This window comes from Canis lupus, chromosome 8 (assembly GCF_011100685.1).
Source record: "Canis lupus familiaris isolate Mischka breed German Shepherd chromosome 8, alternate assembly UU_Cfam_GSD_1.0, whole genome shotgun sequence".
NCBI lineage: Eukaryota > Metazoa > Chordata > Mammalia > Carnivora > Canidae > Canis > Canis lupus.
The window spans coordinates 17,596,262-17,614,298 of record NC_049229.1 but is presented as its reverse complement, the minus strand read 5'-3'; the positions used below and the strand labels follow the sequence as shown (position 1 = coordinate 17,614,298).

Sequence of the window (18,037 nt, the reverse complement as noted above, 5' to 3'; positions counted from 1 at the left end):
TCATTTAAGACATTAACATTGGATATCATCTCTGGCAAAACTGAATTATAGGGATGATCTTTTAAAAGTTAACAGTTTTAATTTGCTACCTTTTAACATCTAAAACTGTATCAGACATGTAACACTGAAATTAAAAGGTAAGTATGGTTTTACATGTTTTTTTAAAACTGCACTATTTTTATTTCATATGAACATGGAGGAAACTGATAATCCCGCTTTACCAGCAACAACAAAAACCTCAGTGCTAATTTTTCACAAATCAGAAACAAAAATAACAGTTAAAAAATCAAATTGGATCTTTACATACGTGATTCAATTAACAGGACCATTCTATATAAAGAGATGTAGATATCCTACCTGTAAGCTCCTCCTTTGTCTTATCTACTTCAGATAAATGAATGTAAATTTGGTTTCTTTCTCCTTCTAGGGTTTTTAAAGAAGCATTTAACTTCAGAGAATGGAAAAAGGAAAAAAAGCAACATTAATCAGTTATACCCAAAAAAAGGAAAAACAAAAAATTCTCAACCATCCCAACCTTTTTAAGTTCTTTTATCACTTTGATGAAATTATCAACTAGAATGCATTAACCAACAAGGCAGCTTCCATCTTGAAAAGTTAACATTCGTCAGTTGTTGTAAATGTCAGAACAGAGACAGAGAAGATCAATGATTGATCCTTAAAAAGTAGCTATTTTCATTCTATTTACTTTCAACACAGAAGTTTTAATTAAAGCAACCTTCAAACTACATTACCAAGACTTCATATAGTTCTGTTAGGATCAAGATACCACTACTACAATGGAAAAGAAAAGATATAAACAGGAAGAAAATAAACCTAGCATTCACTTTTCAAATTAGGATAAGGGGTAATAGAAAAAGGAAAATACTGAGACCAGAGGAAGAACGCTCAAAGACAAAAATATGAGAGAAAATACACTAAATAGTTTTAAAATATTCCTTATCCAAAAACAAAAGTGCATTATCCTAAATTTTTTATTATAAATTTTAAAACTTAACAACATGAATTTCCAAAGTTATTATAAAAAAATCAACTAATAAATTCTGATCACTTCTGAAAATTCAGATCACTTCTATGGTGTTAACTATAAAATGGACTTTTAAAATAATTACTAAGGACATACAGGTTTAATCCAAGTCCTGTTTCTTTCTCTATATTCTTTATATTTATATAGTAATGCAAACCTTAGCAGCATGAACCAGTTTCTTCAAAGCTCCTTTTGGTTGATTATCTATAGTTTAAAAAAAACAAACACAATAAATTGAGAAAACAGTGCCACATCACAACAGACATCCAAATGATTTTAGTAGTTCACACAACTAGAGCCTTATCCCTTTTCCTGCTACAATAAAGAATTTGATATGAGGCAGGATGGCTTGGACATGCTCCCAAAAAGCTAAACAATAAAGCATTGGAAGAACCATAATTAGGTTCTTCACGACTCACTCCAAGAACAAATTTATAACAAGAATTTGGTATTCACCTAAATATAGTCCAGTGTTAACTATTGGATTTTTCAGCATACAAAATATAAGTGGAATTATACTACAAATTAAAATAAAATGAAAAAAAATTTTTTTATTTATTTTTTTTTAATTTTTTTTAAAAACCAAGCATGTATTTTCTCATTACAAAAGGAATTGCTTCTTGCAAGATAAAGCAAAAGTGAAAAAGTACAAACAGAACAAATGTGTTCACTTTAGGAATACAGTTTTCTTCCAATGCATTAATACTATCATCAAAGAAATTTTTTAAAAAAATCATACCTTCTGCTCCTTAATAAATTTGTTAATTAGGCAGGGAGTAGAGGGAGAAAAAAGAGGACAAAAAGTCAGAAGAGTTACCACCGTGGGAAACTAGTAAAAGATACACAAAACATGTCTGTACTCTTTTTGGAATTTCCAATGGATCTGTAATTATGTCAACAAAAAATTATTTTTTCAAGTCACAGGAACTGGTTTGAAAACACAGTGAGAAGCTATAGTGAACCTAACTCTTGCATTGAGTTTCCAGACTGGAACCAGCAGTGGTAATAACAATTTGGAATGGCCAAGACTAAAGTACTGAGTCATCCAACTAAAACAAACAAAAAACAGTATCCTAAGGTATTCATCTATATAACACTCATTGTTTAAACTACCCACTCATCCATCTGATTAGTTGACATGACAGGGAAAACCATGCATTGAAATGATTATGATGCAATATGAAAACTGCTGTAACAAAGATGTACAATATATAAAAAGAACATGGAACAAAGAAGCTGTAAGTCTGTCTGAGGAGTAGGGAGAAAAATTTACTGAAAAGGCAGTATTACAATTGAAGCTTAACAATAAGGGATGACAAGAGAGAGAGACAGAGTATTAGAGACAGATAAAATGTGCCAAAGCAAAATTGTATAAACATGGTGCACACAAAAAACAAATAATCCGATCAAGAAATAGGCAGAAGACACGAACAGACATTTCTCCAAAGAAGACCTACAAATGCCCAACAGACACACGAAAAAAAGCTCGACATTACTGGGCGTCAGGGAAACACAAATCAAAACCACAAGAAGATACCACTTCACACCAGTCAAAATGCCTAAAATTAACAAGTCAGAAAACGACAGATGTTGAAGAGGATGCAGAGAACGGGGAACCCTCTTATGCTGCTGGTGGGAATGCAAGCTAATGGAGCCACTGTGGAAAACAGAGGTTCCACAAAAAGCTGAAAATAGAGCTACTCTATGACCTAGGAATTGCACTACTAGGTAGTTATCCCAAAGATACAAATGTACTGATCCAAAGGGGCATCTGCACCCCAATGTTTACAGCAACAATGTCCATAAGAGCCAAACTATGGAAAGAGCCCAGATCTCCATCAAGAGAAGAATGGATAAAGAAGACATGTATATATACAATGGAATACTAGTTAGCCATCAAAAAGAATGAAATCTTGCTATTTGCAACAACATGGATAGAACAGAGGGTAGTATACTAAGCAAAATAAGTCAATTAGAGGAAGACAATTATCATATGATCTCACTCATATGTGGAATTTAAGAAATAAAACAGAGGATCATAGGGGAAGAGAGGGAAAAATAAAACAGGATGAAATGAGAGAGAGACAAATCTTAAGAGACTCTTAATCATAGGAAACAAACTGAGGGTTGCTGGAGGGCCAGGGGGTAGGGTAATTGGGTGATGGACATTAATGAAGGCATGTGATATAAGGAGCACTAGGCATTATTATAGAAGACTGATAAATCACTAATACCTCTGAAATAATAATACATTATATGTTAATCAATTGCATTTAAATTTAAAAAAGAAAACTTGATAAAAAAAGAACATGGTGCATAAAGGAACTAAAAAAATACAAGAGCTATTCATCATTTTTAGCAAAAGAGGATGAATCATGACTTAATACCCTACTGCATACCATTTTCTGATTCACTCATTTCCAATTCCAAGTTATCATCATTTGTCAGGTCTTCTCCCAGCACAGCAGCCCAATCTTTCATCTTTATCAAGCGTTCAGTCAGAGACTTGACATTTAATAGAAAAGGGAAAAAAGAGAGAGGTAATGCCTTTTGCTGATTTACAACTTCCGAATGTGTAGTTACAGTTTAAAAATCAATCTACATAGATAACAACTTTGACTGAGTTTGAGATTACCATCTCATTCTTGTTCTGTTTAGGAAGAATCCCAAGTTCTTCAGTAGAGTAAGTTTAGGGGAAAAAAATAAAACAATATCTCAAATTACAAATACAACTCCTAAAGCTGGAATCTTCAAAACATATTTAGTAACAACGTAAAGAACATAAATATATAGGTTTCAAGATGGCAACCTCCACTTTACTACATAATTACAGAATGTTAGTTTTACATCTTATTACTTGGTATTTACACCTGAGTATCAAATTGCAGCTTGAAAGGATAAGATTTAAAAGAGCAGGGGCTAGAAAGGGGCAAACAAGGAGAAGAAAAAGTGAACAAATTCTAACAATAATACCAATTATTATATTCCTATCAGAGTCAAGTTTCAATTAGACTTATTTTCTGAAAAGTATTCATCTCCGTGAAAGTACATACAACAGCTAATCTGGGTATTACAGATATCCAGCTGATACATATAAATTCATTTGACCAATTTCTAAAATTCTTGCTAATTTATCAATAGATAAAGATGGCAGTCTAAAGACAAATATAAAATCTGCTATTCTTTTTCTTTCTTCATTAAATACCTAGGCTAAAATACAGAGCAAAAGAGAAAAAAGACACATAGAATATTGATATATATACTAATACATAGCATTAATATTAGTAATATTAATAAATATTAATATCAGCATTATTAGTGTTAATGTTAACTATTCATATTTATACTTATATATTATATATACTTGTATATTTATATGATTAATATTACTTCTATAGCATTGATACTGATATTAATAAATGTTAGTAGTCTTAATATCAGTATTAATGATATTCATATTAATATATGATATTAATATAACACAATATAAGTTATATGATATATAATTAATATATATTATTTTACAATATATGTGACAAATCTTTAAATCTTTAAGGAGCATTTAGGAGCAAGAATGACAATCCTGGTACAAATTAAAATGAATGCCAAAAAAGTACACATGCTCAAATTTGACCAAATAAATTATAAAAATAAAAGCTGCTAAAGAAAAAATTGTCAAATATCAGAATTAGTACAAAATTCTAGCAGACTCAGTCACTAAAATCAGCAGAGCCACTTACCTTGATCTGATTTTCTTTATCATACAGAACTTGTTCTGCATATACTTTGGAGTCTTCAAATGTTATTTTCTGTTTATTAAGTTGATTCACTTGTTCTTTCCATTCTTCAGCTTCTTGTAAAAGCTAAAATTCAAACCCCACCAAAAAAAGGCAAATCATTCTTTTTCATACTTACATGTAGTTGAATTTATTTATCTATTTAGATGTATCATTAATAGATATTATAGAACACAATGTATTGCTGGGGAGGAAGTAGGGAGGGATGTAGGGAGGGAAGAAGGGAAGGTCTTACTTACCATCCCTTAAGTCCTATATAACATGCCATACCTTACTTGTACTAAAAAAAATTTTTTTAATCATGTGCTGTTTTATAGTTAAGATAACTGAACTTCCTTGGAATATTCTACATAAGCAATCTTTTACTATATATACTTTTATAGGAAAGATTTTTTGGACATGAACAAAAGGTAACAGTTGTTATAAAAACACAGGCTTGACTACATAACTTAAAAGCTTCACAAATCAAAAAATGACACAAAATCTAAAAACAAATAACTAGAAAGGAACTCTTATACACAACAAAAGATTAATAACTTTAACATGCAAAAAGCTCTTACAAGTCAATAAGAAAAACAGGGGGAAATAAAAAGAATGAGCAAGCAAGTCACAAAGAAATGGCCCATAGAAATATGAAAGAAAAGTCCAAATTTATTAAATCTTGAAAACTCAGTTCTGTCAAATACTAATTACTGGATTTCTCTGTAAAACTAAGGCTTCATTAGCATATTTCCTAGCACAAGAAAACTAAATTTTTTCTACGAACGTATAGGAGAACTAAGAGGACACCAACAGATTAAAACCAAATGAAGACTGAAGGAAAAATTTTGAATTTGGGGATTAGGGGATTAGTGAGTTACTAAAGAAATTGCACTCCCAGGGATGCCTGGGTGGCTCAGTGGTTGAGCATCTGCCTTGGCTCAGGGCATGATCCCAGGATCCTGGGATCCAGTCCCACACTGGGCTCCCCACAGGGGGCCTGCTTCTCCCTCTGCCTATGTCTCTGCCTCTCTATGTCTCTCATGAATAAATAAAATCTTTAAAATGAAAAAAAAAAAAAAAAAGAAATTGGATACCCAGCATGCAGTCATAAGAAGTATTAGAACATGGCATTAGTGAATATAGAATATTTTATTTCAAGAACCTTAGTGATTCAAAAGGAGTTAGATGAAACCTTAGTGATTCAAAAGGAGTTAGATGAAAACAACCCCAAAGAGTAAGAAAATCTAGGGATAGCCGGGTGGCACAGTTGGTTAAGTGTCTGCCTTCGGCTCAGGTCATGATCTCAGGGCCATGGGATGGAGCTGCACAATGGGGGGATGGGGGGGAGTCCCCTCTCAGCGGGGAGCCTGCTTCTCCCTCTCCCTCTGCCTCTGCCATTTCCCCCAACTTATGCTCTTTGGCGCTCTCTCTCTGTCAAATAAATAAATAAAATCTTTTAAAATTTTTTAAAAATTAAAAAAAAAATTTAAAAACTAAAAAACTGTAAATAATGTAATCAATGAAAAATTTTCCCATGGAAAAATTTTAACTGTATTGGGAGCATTGTGGGCCAGGAAATATATTTAGATGTGTGAGGAGAGTGTCTATATATATGAAGAAGGAAGAGGGTAAAAGCTAAATCCTCATTTGATCTACCACCAGAAATAGTTCTAGCTTTAGGCCCCAGACCCAGAGCTTCAATAATTCTGTATTCTCTGCCCTCTTTCAGCCTGGGTGTAAGGAGCTGGTACTAAATGCTACTTGCTTTGATTATTAAAATTTGCCCTGCAAAAGACATGAAGAGAAATCTCACAGAGGAAGACATAGACATGGCCAACATGCACTTGAGAAAATGGTCTGCATCACTTGCCATCAGGGAAATACAAATCAAAACCACAATGAGATACCACCTCACACCAGTGAGAATGGGGAAAATTAACAAGGCAGGAAACCACAAACCCTCTTACACTGTTGGTGGGAATGTGAAATGGTGCAGCCACTCTGGAAAACTGTGTGGAGGTTCCTCAAAGAGTTAAAAATAGATCTGCCCTACGACCCAGCAATTGCACTGCTGGGGATTTACCCCAAAGATTCAGATGCAATGAAACGCCGGGACACCTGCACCCCAATGTTTATAGCAGCAATGTCCACAATAGCCAAACTGTGGAAGAAGCCTCGGTGTCCATCGAAAGATGAATGGATAAAGAAGATGTGGTCAATGTATACAATGGAATATTACTCAGTTTTCATTAGAAACGACAAATACCCACCATTCGCTTCAACGTGGATGGAACTGGAGGGTATTATGCTGAGTGAAGTAAGTCAATCGGAGAAGGACAAACATTGTATGTTCTCATTCATTTGGGGAATATAAATAATAGTGAAAGGGAATATAAGGGAAGGGAGAAGAAATGTGTGGGAAATATCAGAAAGGGAGACAGAACATAAAGACTCCTAACTCTGGGAAACGAACTAGGGCTGGTGGAAGGGGAGGAGGGCAGGGGGTGGGGGTGAATGGGTGACGGGCACTGAGGGGGGCACTTGACGTGATGAGCACTGGGTGTTATTCTGTATGTTGGTAAATTGAACACCAATAAAAAATAAATTTAATAAATAAATAAATAAATAATAAATGAATGAATGAATAAAAATTTGCCCTGGATTACTTTCACTACTGGAGGAAAAAGATGCCAGGAGTATATACTTTTATACTCTATACAAAAGAGACACAGCAGATTGCCCTACTCTCCTGCTTTCCAGAAAGAATCTAATCTTGCTCCTAGCATGGGTCAGTCATGAGTGTGTCTAGAACATTTATAATTATATATTTACAGTTTAAAAGTCCCTATAGGGGTGCCTGGGAGGCTCAGTCCATTAAGCTTCTGCCTTCAGCTCAGGTTATGGTCCCAGGGTCCTAGATGGAGTCCCAAGTCAGGCTCCCTGCTCAGCAGGGAGTCTGCTTCTGCCTCTCCCTCTGCCTCTCCACCCTCCCTACTCATGCCCACTTTTTCTCTCTCAAATAAATTTTTAAAATCTTTTTTTAATTAATTAAATTTGATTTAATTTAATAAAAGTCCTCTCTCTAGAGTACAAACCTGTTTCCGGCTTTCCTGAAGTTGGGAATTTTCATTCAAAGCATCTTTTATAGCTATCTTAAGTCGTTCTTCATTCATTTGAAATATTTTGAAGGTCATTTTGGCCTAAGTAAAACAACATATCAAGCTTATAAGAATTAATTTAATACAACAGCTTTTTACAAATAGTCCCTAAAACATGGAATTAAAGACAAAAATACGCCAACATTAATAGAAAAGGCAGTGTGGGGTAGCAGAAAAAAGGCTAGTCTAGCATCAGGGTCCAGTCATAAATCTGCCACAACTTGTCATGTGGCCTTGGACCAAGGATTTAACCACTTCTAATCTTTTATGTACTGTGTAGCAAATTTTGTGAACTTTTTATTATCAGGCCTCTCTAGAATTTAAATTAGATGAGAGCTTTCCAGTCTATTTTGTCTACAATGCCAAGCACCTTCAACAGCGACCATTATACACCAAGAGTTCAATAAATACCTGTCCAATAAAAAAATGAACTTTCCTGAAGTACCTTCTACAAAAGAACTATATTTAAGACCGCAATACCTCAAATTGTAATATTATACCTTCTTCTTTAATCATAAAACAGTAAAATTAAAATGATTTTCCAACGCAACAGACCTAAACTAATTCAACTTACTTCAGCTACTTGTGATTTAAGAGATTTTGATTCATCTTCTAGGGACTGTATCCTTTTTGAAATATCCACCATCTGAAAAGACAGCATCAATCAAAAACAAGTATTTCTTTACTAAATTTTCCCAGTTCCTAAGATGCCACAGTGTTAACCTAATGTATCTACTCAAAAAAAATGAGGACTCAAATTAAGAAAACCTCTCAGCCATATGCTTAAAGGGATTTTATATGAAAGTTGGACAACAATAGTATTCATCTCATCTTTAATATAACACTTAAATTATATAGGCTCAAGATAAGTTCACTGATATCGTATCTTACTAAATAATTCCATACATCAATATCTTCCTTACAGATTTTAAAATAAATGACAAAGCTAAAATGTTTTCAAAATAATTTTTAAGTAATAAAAAAAACCACTATGTATGTGGTTATTCAACTCTACTTACGTGAGCTACTTAATAGTGCATGTAGAAAATCTCTACAAGATAAGCAAGAAACTTAACACGGTAACCTCTAACAAATAAAAAAGCTAGTGGATCTCGAAAATTTTACTCTGTACTTAACAGCCTTCTGTATTTTTTACAGTGCATATAATACTTTAACTGATCCCTTTTTTTTTTTTTAAGTAGGCTCCATGCCCAGCACGGAGCCCAACAGAGGGCTTAAACTCAACCCTGAGATCAAGATCTGAGCTGAGATCAAGAGTCAAACATGTAACCAACAGAGCCACCCAGGTGCCCTGACCTCCACATATTAATTTTTTAAAATCTAGTAACTTTCCTTTTCCTATAGTCTCCTCAAACACAAAAACCTTACCAATTCATCTTGTTCAGAGTGCTTAGATTTCTCTTCTTTTAACTGGTTTTCCAAAAAAAGTATTTCATCCTCAAGATCAGATTTAGACTTGTTCAGCTTTTCATAGACTGCCTAAAAAAGAGGAAGCCAACTTTATAAGATAGACATAAGACTTTTTTGGTTATGATAAATCAAATATAATCAAACACATATATTGTAAATCAATAAAATTTTGTTTACATATTTGTTCACTGTTATAACATTAAATAAAAGTAATGCTAGCAGGGGTCAGCAAACTTTTCTATAAAAAAACCATAAAGTAAATATTTTAGGCTTACAGGCCATGTAGTCCCTGTCCCAACTATGCCTATGCAGTAAGAATGCAAAGACGTGTAAATGAATGAGCGTGGCTGTGTCCCAGTAAAATTTTATTTACAAAAACAGGTGGAAAACCAAACAATCTGATTAAAACTGGGCAGAGGACCTGAACAGACATTTTTCCAAAGAAGACATATAGATAGCCAACAGACACATGAAAAGATCTTTAACATCACTCATCAATCATCAGGGAAATGCAAATCAAAATCACAATGAGGTATTGTCTCACATCTGTCAAAATGGCTAAAATCAAAAGGACAAGAAATAACAAATGTTGGCAAGGATGTGGAGAAAAAGGAACCCTTGGGCATTGTTGCTGGGAACGTAAATTGGTACAGCCACTGTGGAAAACAGTAGAAATACTATATGATCCAATAATTCCACTACTTAGTATTTATTAAAAAAAAAAAAAAAAAAAAACACTAATTCAAAAAGATAAATACACCCCTATGTTTATTGCAGCATTATTTACAATAGCTAAATGAATAAAGATGTGGTATATACACACACAATGGAATATTACATAGCCATAAGAAATGATGAGATCTTGCCATTTGTGACAACATGGATGGACCTAGAGGGACCTAAGTGAAATAAGTCAGACTGACAAATGCCAAATGGTTTTACTCATATGTGGAATCTAAAAGACAAAATAGACAAAAAGCAGAATCAGACCTATAAATTCAGAGAATAAACTGATAGTTACCAGATGAAAGATGGTGAGGGGATGGGCAAAATGGGTGCAGGAGAGTGGGATATCAGGCTTCCAATCATGGAATGAATGAATCATGGGAATAAGCATAAGAAATATAGTCAATGAGACTGTAATAACATTGTATAGTGACAGATGGTAGCTACTTGTGGTGAGCACAGCAAAAAGTATAGAGATGTTGAATCACTATGTTGTATACCTGAAACTAATGTAACATTTATGTCAACTATACTCAAATTTTAAAAATTTTAAAAAAGAGAGAGAGAACCCAGATTATAGTTTGCCAACCTCTGCTCTAGAGCATTATAAAGTAAAAAATGAGAAATAAGTCTGATTTAATATAATTAAAGATATAATGAAAAATAAACTCAAAAAATAACCAAGATCACTTCACAATAATGTTCTGCATTGAATTATTTTCTGGGATTCTTTAAATTTTAATGATTAGTCACTGAATTATTCCAAATGGATTTTAAATACTGTAATAAACATACCTCTGATATTTGTGATCCTTCAACAAACTTGTTAAAAAAAAAAAACCAAAAGATTCACAGAATTTAATGGAGACCAAAATTTAAAAAAAAAAAAAAAACTTATTTATAAGTATTTCTCCAACTTTGGCTATTTGATTACATGAATTCCCTGACTTGAATCAAAATTATTCTACTGTTTTGATTTTATCTACTGATTCAACCATCAAATTTTTTAACTATATCATATATAGTTAATAGGTTTACCAATCTCAAAAATAAACATTACATGTTTTTTAATTATAAAAACCAGAGAAAAATTTCCAAAATGTTCACTTAGACTTTATTGCTAGATCCTATAAATTCAATGCCTTAAGAATAAACTGGTTTTATTTTATCCACAATACTACCAAACTTGAATAAATGTCTTCACTGTCCAGTTTTTACTCTTCCATTACACTAAATGCCTTCCACAATTCTTTCTTTTTTAATCAAACTAATAAGTTACTACTGGAACAGGAGATAAAACAGAAGGTCAGTAAATAAAACAATTTCACCAAGTTCTTAAGGATTTTAGTAGGTAACAAATGAAGAAAGTTTAAGAAATTTGCTTCATTTGGAATTCAATTTATAACTTCCTTCGGATTCTACTAAGAAATTCTGAAACATAATCTATAGATTTTTTTAAGTTTTCATTTTAACTCCAGGTAGTTATCATCCAGTGTTCTATACATAGACTTTCTGATGGTTACAGATATCAGTGACTAATAACAATCAAGCTGTATTGTCTGAACAGTACACCAAAAGAACAAAGTCCACTGTCTTCTACATTAATATTAGTATGCTACTGACAACATTTCTATCTCTAAACAGTAACAGGGCATGCTTATCATTTACCCTAATCTGTTGTAGCTTTGCTAAATGACAAATTTTTATTATTTTCCTTCTTACTCCTAGCTAAATCATATCTGGCTCAGGACAGCAGACTATATATCTCTTCCAAAGCCTACACTCAGTGACATCATGTTGGTAACTTAAAATTGGGAGTATTTACACAACAGAACCAAGCAAGCTACAAATAAGGACTCCTACTCTCTAGAGAGCCAGCTATTAAATATTTACCAGCACATCACTGCTTACAATGTAAATCTTTGGTCTAATTCTAGTCAGCTCCTGATACAATGGGGATGAAGTAAAGGCAAGTACTGCCACAATTTACATAATTTATTGCTGCCATCTATTCCTAAATTTATGAAAATGAATCCTATTTTTCCTTTCTAGAGCAAACTGAATGGAAAAAAGGAATGGTTACCTTAATATATTTCATTCCCAAGAATGAAAAATCAAGAGCTTCTATATGGCCCTAGATTCCAGTCAACTAAATATGCCTCACTTGAAACAAGTTAGGAAGGAGAGCTCACATTTTTTAAATATTTTATGCTACCTAATGTTCCATTTCTTATAATTAATTTTTCTTTAACCTTTAACATCTAGAAATGCTCTTTGACATTTCCTGTAAAATAGTTTTGAGGAGAACACTGTTCTTAAAGTTTATGTTATTTAGCAAGAATCTTTCCCCTAGCTTTTATAATTATATGTATTACTTGTTTTTACCTCCAAACTCTGTGCTTCTGTTGACTCCTTCTCAAAACTGGCATCCTTTAAAGATGATTCTAAGTCTTCATACTGAAAGAAAGCAACACTGTAAGGAAAAACTCTACAAATTTTATTCTAAATTTATATGAAGAAGCTGACAAAATCCACTTCCACATGTATGTCTGATTTACTTCAATTTGCTGAGCTTCAAGTTCTTCAAATATGAGCACTAGAATAGAGCCAGGGCAGCTTACATACCACAGCCTCCTAACATGGGCAACAAAATGGTGGCACTTCACCCTAAGACTAAGAGAACTATCTCAACTCTGCCCATTCATTAAAGAGAAATCAAACACAAACAGGCCATCAGAAATTTTCATTTGTAATTCAAATCATACAAAAAAGAAAGCAAGTAGGCAATATAAGATCTTTAAACATGCAAAATAAGGAAAATGAAACATACAATGCTGTAAGATTTGGCAAACTGCATTTATCTCATCAGTGCTTTTAAAAAAAAAAGTGATTATATGGAAGATTAAGCTATTCAGACCATCCTTCTCACTAGAACAAGAAGAGATGGACAAAAACACTTCAAAAAATAGGTATGTGTGAAGGATTCAGAGAGCTATCCATATAGTGAGAATCTGTGATAGAAGAAGGAACCCTCAGAGAAGCAAGTTCAGCGTTTGACGTTTCCTTCTCCCCGTCCAAAAGCAGAGAAGGATAGGCCAAGAAACTGAGAAACTAATACCAATCTACACTCGCTACCTTATAAGAAAGTCTAAACCAGAAACAGACCAATCCCTTGAAATAAGGTCAAATTTCCAAATATTTTAACTTTTAATTAAAGTAATCTATGATTTCTGATGTCTCAGACTAGCTGACTATGAGAATTAACAGTAAGTCCTCACTAAAGAAAGCTAACATCATCCACAACTTCAAATTTTTCTCTTATACAACCTGGCATTGATGAAAACAAGAATTGACTAAGCACCACCAGAAGAAAAACTGAGCAAAAGAAACAGACTCTTGAAGGATGCAAACAACAAAGTTTCCTGTTAGGAGGCACCTGGGTGGCACAGCCCATTAAGCCCGACTCTTGGATTCAGCTCAGGTCCGGATCTCAAAGTCCTAAGACTGAGCCCCGCACAGGGCTCTGCACTCAGCACTGAGTCTGCTCAAGATTCTCTCTCTTCTTTTGCCTCTGCCCCTCCCCACTGTGTCTCTTTCTCCTCCTCAAATAAATAAATCTTAAAAAAAAAAGAATTTTCAGACATTAAAATAAGGTCAATATGTAAAAGGAACTAAAAAGGTGAACTATTAAGCCAGAGAAAAACAACTATGAAAAGGGCCGCAATGAAACCATAGAACTGAAAAAGGTAATAAATGAAATTAATATCTCAATAGATAGTGTAAAACATTACACACAGATGAAGACAATTAGTAAAATGAAAACTACCTCAGAAGAAAATATCCACATGAAGTGTGAGCAAAATAATAAAAAAAATACACATAAGAGATACATAAGATATAGTAAAAAGTTGAAATACAAGTATTTAGAGTCCCAGAAGAAGAAAAAAAGAGGCAAAATATAATTGAAACAAAGTAATAGTCAAGAGTGTTCCAAAACAAATGAAAGTTATTAAACCACATTTTTAGAAGTATCATGAATTCCGTGAACAATAAACAGAAGAAATTGTACCTAGACAACTAATAATACTGCTGAATAGCAAAGACAAGGAGAAAAATCATAAAGTAGCTAGAGAGTAAAGTTTTCTTATAAAACTAAACTGTACCTACCCTATAACCCACCAATTCTAGGTATTTACTAAAGAGAAATAAAAACACATGCCCACAAATACATACACATACACACACACACCTGGTAGAAAGATAACAACTTTATTCACAAAAGCTAAAAGCTGGAAATAACATATTAAAAGGACCATGGATAAACATATTGTGATATATTGATACAATACAAATTAACTTAGCTTTAAAAAAAGAACTACTAATATATCCAACAACATAGTTAATTTCAAATATAATATTATTTGGATAAAGGAAACACAAAGGACTATGATTTCATTTATACAAACTCTGCAACAGAAAAAACTAATGTATGGTGCTAGAATAAAAACAGTGATTGTTAATAAGGGTAGGAGACTGACTGAAAATGAGCACGAGGGACACCTGGGTGGCTCAGTGGTTGAGCATCTGCCTTCGGCTCGGGTCATCATCCTGGGGTCCTGGGATCAACTCCTACGTTGGGTTCCCACAGGAAGCCTGCTTCTCCCTCTGCCCATGTCTCTGCCTCTCTCTGTCTCTCATGAATAAGTAACTAAAATCTTAAAAAAAAAAAAGGCATGATAAAAATGTTGATGGGAATGGTCCATCTTAATGGGAATGGTAAATACACGGGTGAATATGAATACATTTGCCAAAATACACTTAAAATGTCCATTTAACTATACAAAAATTACACCTCAATTTTTAAAATGGAAGAGAAAAAAAAACCTAAAACATATAATACCATCAATTGATACCAAAATTAAATAAAACTTATAGCTGACTCTGACAAACAATATAGCAGGAAAAAAAGAAGTAGAATGAAATGTTCAAAGTGTTCAAAGAAAATAATTGCCAACTTAGAATTCTAGAAACAGAATTATACAAAATGTATATTATACACTATCAGACAAATAAAAACTGGGAGGATTTATCACCAGTGTACTTCACAAAAGGAAAGATTAGGGTAGGGCACCTGGGTGGCTCAGTGGGTTAAGTGTCCTCCCTCAGCTCAGGTCATGATCCCCAGGTCTGGGATCAAGCCCTGTGTCGGGTACCTGCTTGGCAGGGAGTCTGCTTCTCCCTCTCTCTCTGCCCCTGCTTGTGCATGCTCTCTCTCTCTCTCAAATAAATACTTTTAAATAAAATAAAATATTTTTTTAAAAAGGAAAAAGATTAGGGTATTCAGAAGTAAGAAAAATCATCCCAAATGGCAGCTGAAATGAAGGAAAGAATAAACAGCAACGGAAATAATAAACATGTGGACAAATCCAAATAAATGGTCACTATTTCAAATAGTAATAAAATGATTTGGAGGTTTAAAGAAATATAAAAAATCCAAATATGTATCATAGGACATGGACAAAAAAGGGGCAAGTGGAATTAAAGTATTCTAAGGTCTTTATATCATCCAATAAGTAGTAACAGCACTAACTTATATTAGATATTAATAAATTAAGGATATATATTGGAATCTCTAAGGTAACCATTGAAAGAATATAAAATAATCCCTAAGTAACAAACCCACTGATATAGAAAATACTGAAGTAAGGAAAAATAAACTATTTTAATAAAAAGTAAAACAAGAGGGAAGAGAAAAAAGAACACAGATGGTAGATTTAAGCCCTAATAATGAGAAATTACATTGACTCCAAATGAAATAATAGTCCATTAAATACAAAGATTTTTTTAGACTGATTTAAAAAAGCAAAACTCTATACTATTTTTAAAAGAGACAACACAAAACTATACAAACAAAAGTAAAATAATGGGAAAAGATCTATCATGCAAATGCTTAACAAATGAAAATCAAAAATTCCTAAAGATAAACAGGGGTATTTCATAATGATAAAAAGCTCCACCTAACCAGGAAGATAAAACAATTCTAAATGTGTATTCATCTAACATAGCCTCAGTATACATAAAATTGGCAAAATTAAGAGAAAAGCAAATGCACAATCAAAATGGGAAACATACTTCTCTCAACAACCAATAGATACCATGAATTTAAAAAGTAAGAAATGACTTAATTTTTATATTTATATACCAAAAAACTAGAGTAAGTAAAATAGCATTATACTGACATAAGGGTAAAGAATGTATGTATTTCTGTCAAACATGAAACAGTTACCAATACCAATCCTATGCCAAGCCATAAATTAAGTCTCAACAAACAACAAGGGACTGAAATCACAGAGAGCATACTGTGAATTAAACAGAATTATGGGCAGCCCAAGGGGCTCAGCAGTTTAGCACCGCTTTTGGCCCAGGGTGTGATCCTGGAGACCGGGGATTGAGTCCCGCATCGGGCTCCCTGCATGGAGCCTGCTTCTCCCTCTGCCTGTGTCTCTGCCTCTTTCTCTCTGTGTGAATTAATAAATAAATTAATAAATTTTAATGAATTAATAAATAAAAATCTTTAAAAATATATAAATAAATAAACAGAATTAGGCCAAATTAAACTAAAAATAAATAAAAATAAATTATTAGGAAATCTCTATTTATTAGGAAATGAGTAAGTACCCTACCAAATAACTAGTGTTTAAAGAAGACATCGGGCAGCCCGGGTGGCCCAGCAGTTTAGTGCTGCCTTCAGCCCAGGGTGTGATCCTGGAGACCCGGAATGGAGTCCCACATCAGGCTCCCTACAGGGAGCCTGCTTCTCCCTCTGCCTGTGTCTCTGCCTCTCTATCTCTTTCTCTCTGTCTGTCATGAATAAATAAATAAAATCTTTTTTAAAAAATAAAATAAAATAAAAATAAGACATCACAATAAAAATTTTTAAATATTTTATACTGAATGATCAGGAAAGCATGACATAACCATAGTGGGTAGATGTTTTAATGAAAGCCAGAGCAAATTATAGCTTGAAATGCACAAATTACAAAAGAAGGGTTAAAGTTTAATGATTTGAGTACCTACCCCAGAAAGTGACCAAAAAAAAGTTTAAAAAAGTGGAAAAAAAAAGAATAAAGTAAATAGAAAACAAAGTAAAAAGAATCAACCAAGCCAAAAGATTGTTCTTTGAAGGCATTAAAAAAATTGATAAACCACTGCCAAGGCTGATAAAGGATAAAGAGAAATGGACAACCAACCAGTATCAGGAATAAAAGGATAGATACCTCACTAAAGGTTCCACAATGTTTAGAAAAATACAAGAGAATAAACACTAGTTCAGCAATGAGCAAATAAAAAATGAAATTCATTTGCAATAGCAACAAAAAGAATAAAATATGTAGGAGTAAAGTTAACACAGAAAAAGTGCAAGCATTATATTCTGTTTCTTTTGTTTAAGTTTTATTTCTACGTAATGTCTACATTCAGCCTGGGGCTCGAACTTACAACTCTGACATCAAGGGTAGCTAGCACGCATTACCAAATGACCAAGCCAAGTGCCCCAAACCTTATTCTCTGAAAACTACAAAACATTATTGAAATAGAGAAGACCCAAGTAAATGGAAAGACATCTCATGTTCACAGATCAGAGACTTAATGTTAAGATAGCACTACTCCCTAAATTGATCTACAGATTCAACATAAACCCTATCAAAATTGCAGCTAATCTGGGGTGCCTGGCAGGCTTAGTCAGTGGGGCATAGGACTCTTGATTTCGTGGTATTGGTTCAAACCCCATGTTGGATGTAGAGATTACTTAAATATCTTTTTTTAAAGATTTACTTCTTTATTTTGGGGGCGGAGGGAGAGAGAGTCCGAGCAGACTCCAAGCTCAACATGGAACCCAA

General features: G+C 33.4%; 1 protein-coding gene across 14 annotated transcripts in view; it reads right to left on the bottom strand.

The window, feature by feature from the left end:
• The window catches only part of MIA2 (MIA SH3 domain ER export factor 2), a 91,697-nt gene that overhangs the window by 36,307 nt on the left and 37,353 nt on the right, over positions 1 to 18,037 (bottom strand). For 7 of the 14 annotated variants that reach the window (XM_038544573.1, XM_038544569.1, XM_038544579.1 and 4 more), the window contains 10 exons: positions 12,525 to 12,596; positions 10,935 to 10,961; positions 9,372 to 9,482; positions 8,557 to 8,628; positions 7,920 to 8,024; positions 4,786 to 4,908; positions 3,445 to 3,550; positions 1,785 to 1,793; positions 1,203 to 1,249; positions 358 to 448 (listed from right to left, as the gene is read on the bottom strand). In XM_038544573.1, the coding sequence (XP_038400501.1) occupies positions 358 to 448; positions 1,203 to 1,249; positions 1,785 to 1,793; positions 3,445 to 3,550; positions 4,786 to 4,908; positions 7,920 to 8,024; positions 8,557 to 8,628; positions 9,372 to 9,482; positions 10,935 to 10,961; positions 12,525 to 12,596 (763 nt within the window). The remainder of the gene's footprint in view (positions 1 to 357; positions 449 to 1,202; positions 1,250 to 1,784; positions 1,794 to 3,444; positions 3,551 to 4,785; positions 4,909 to 7,919; positions 8,025 to 8,556; positions 8,629 to 9,371; positions 9,483 to 10,934; positions 10,962 to 12,524; positions 12,597 to 18,037) is intronic. The other 7 variants (XM_038544571.1, XM_038544583.1, XM_038544578.1 and 4 more) reach the window with 3 other exon arrangements.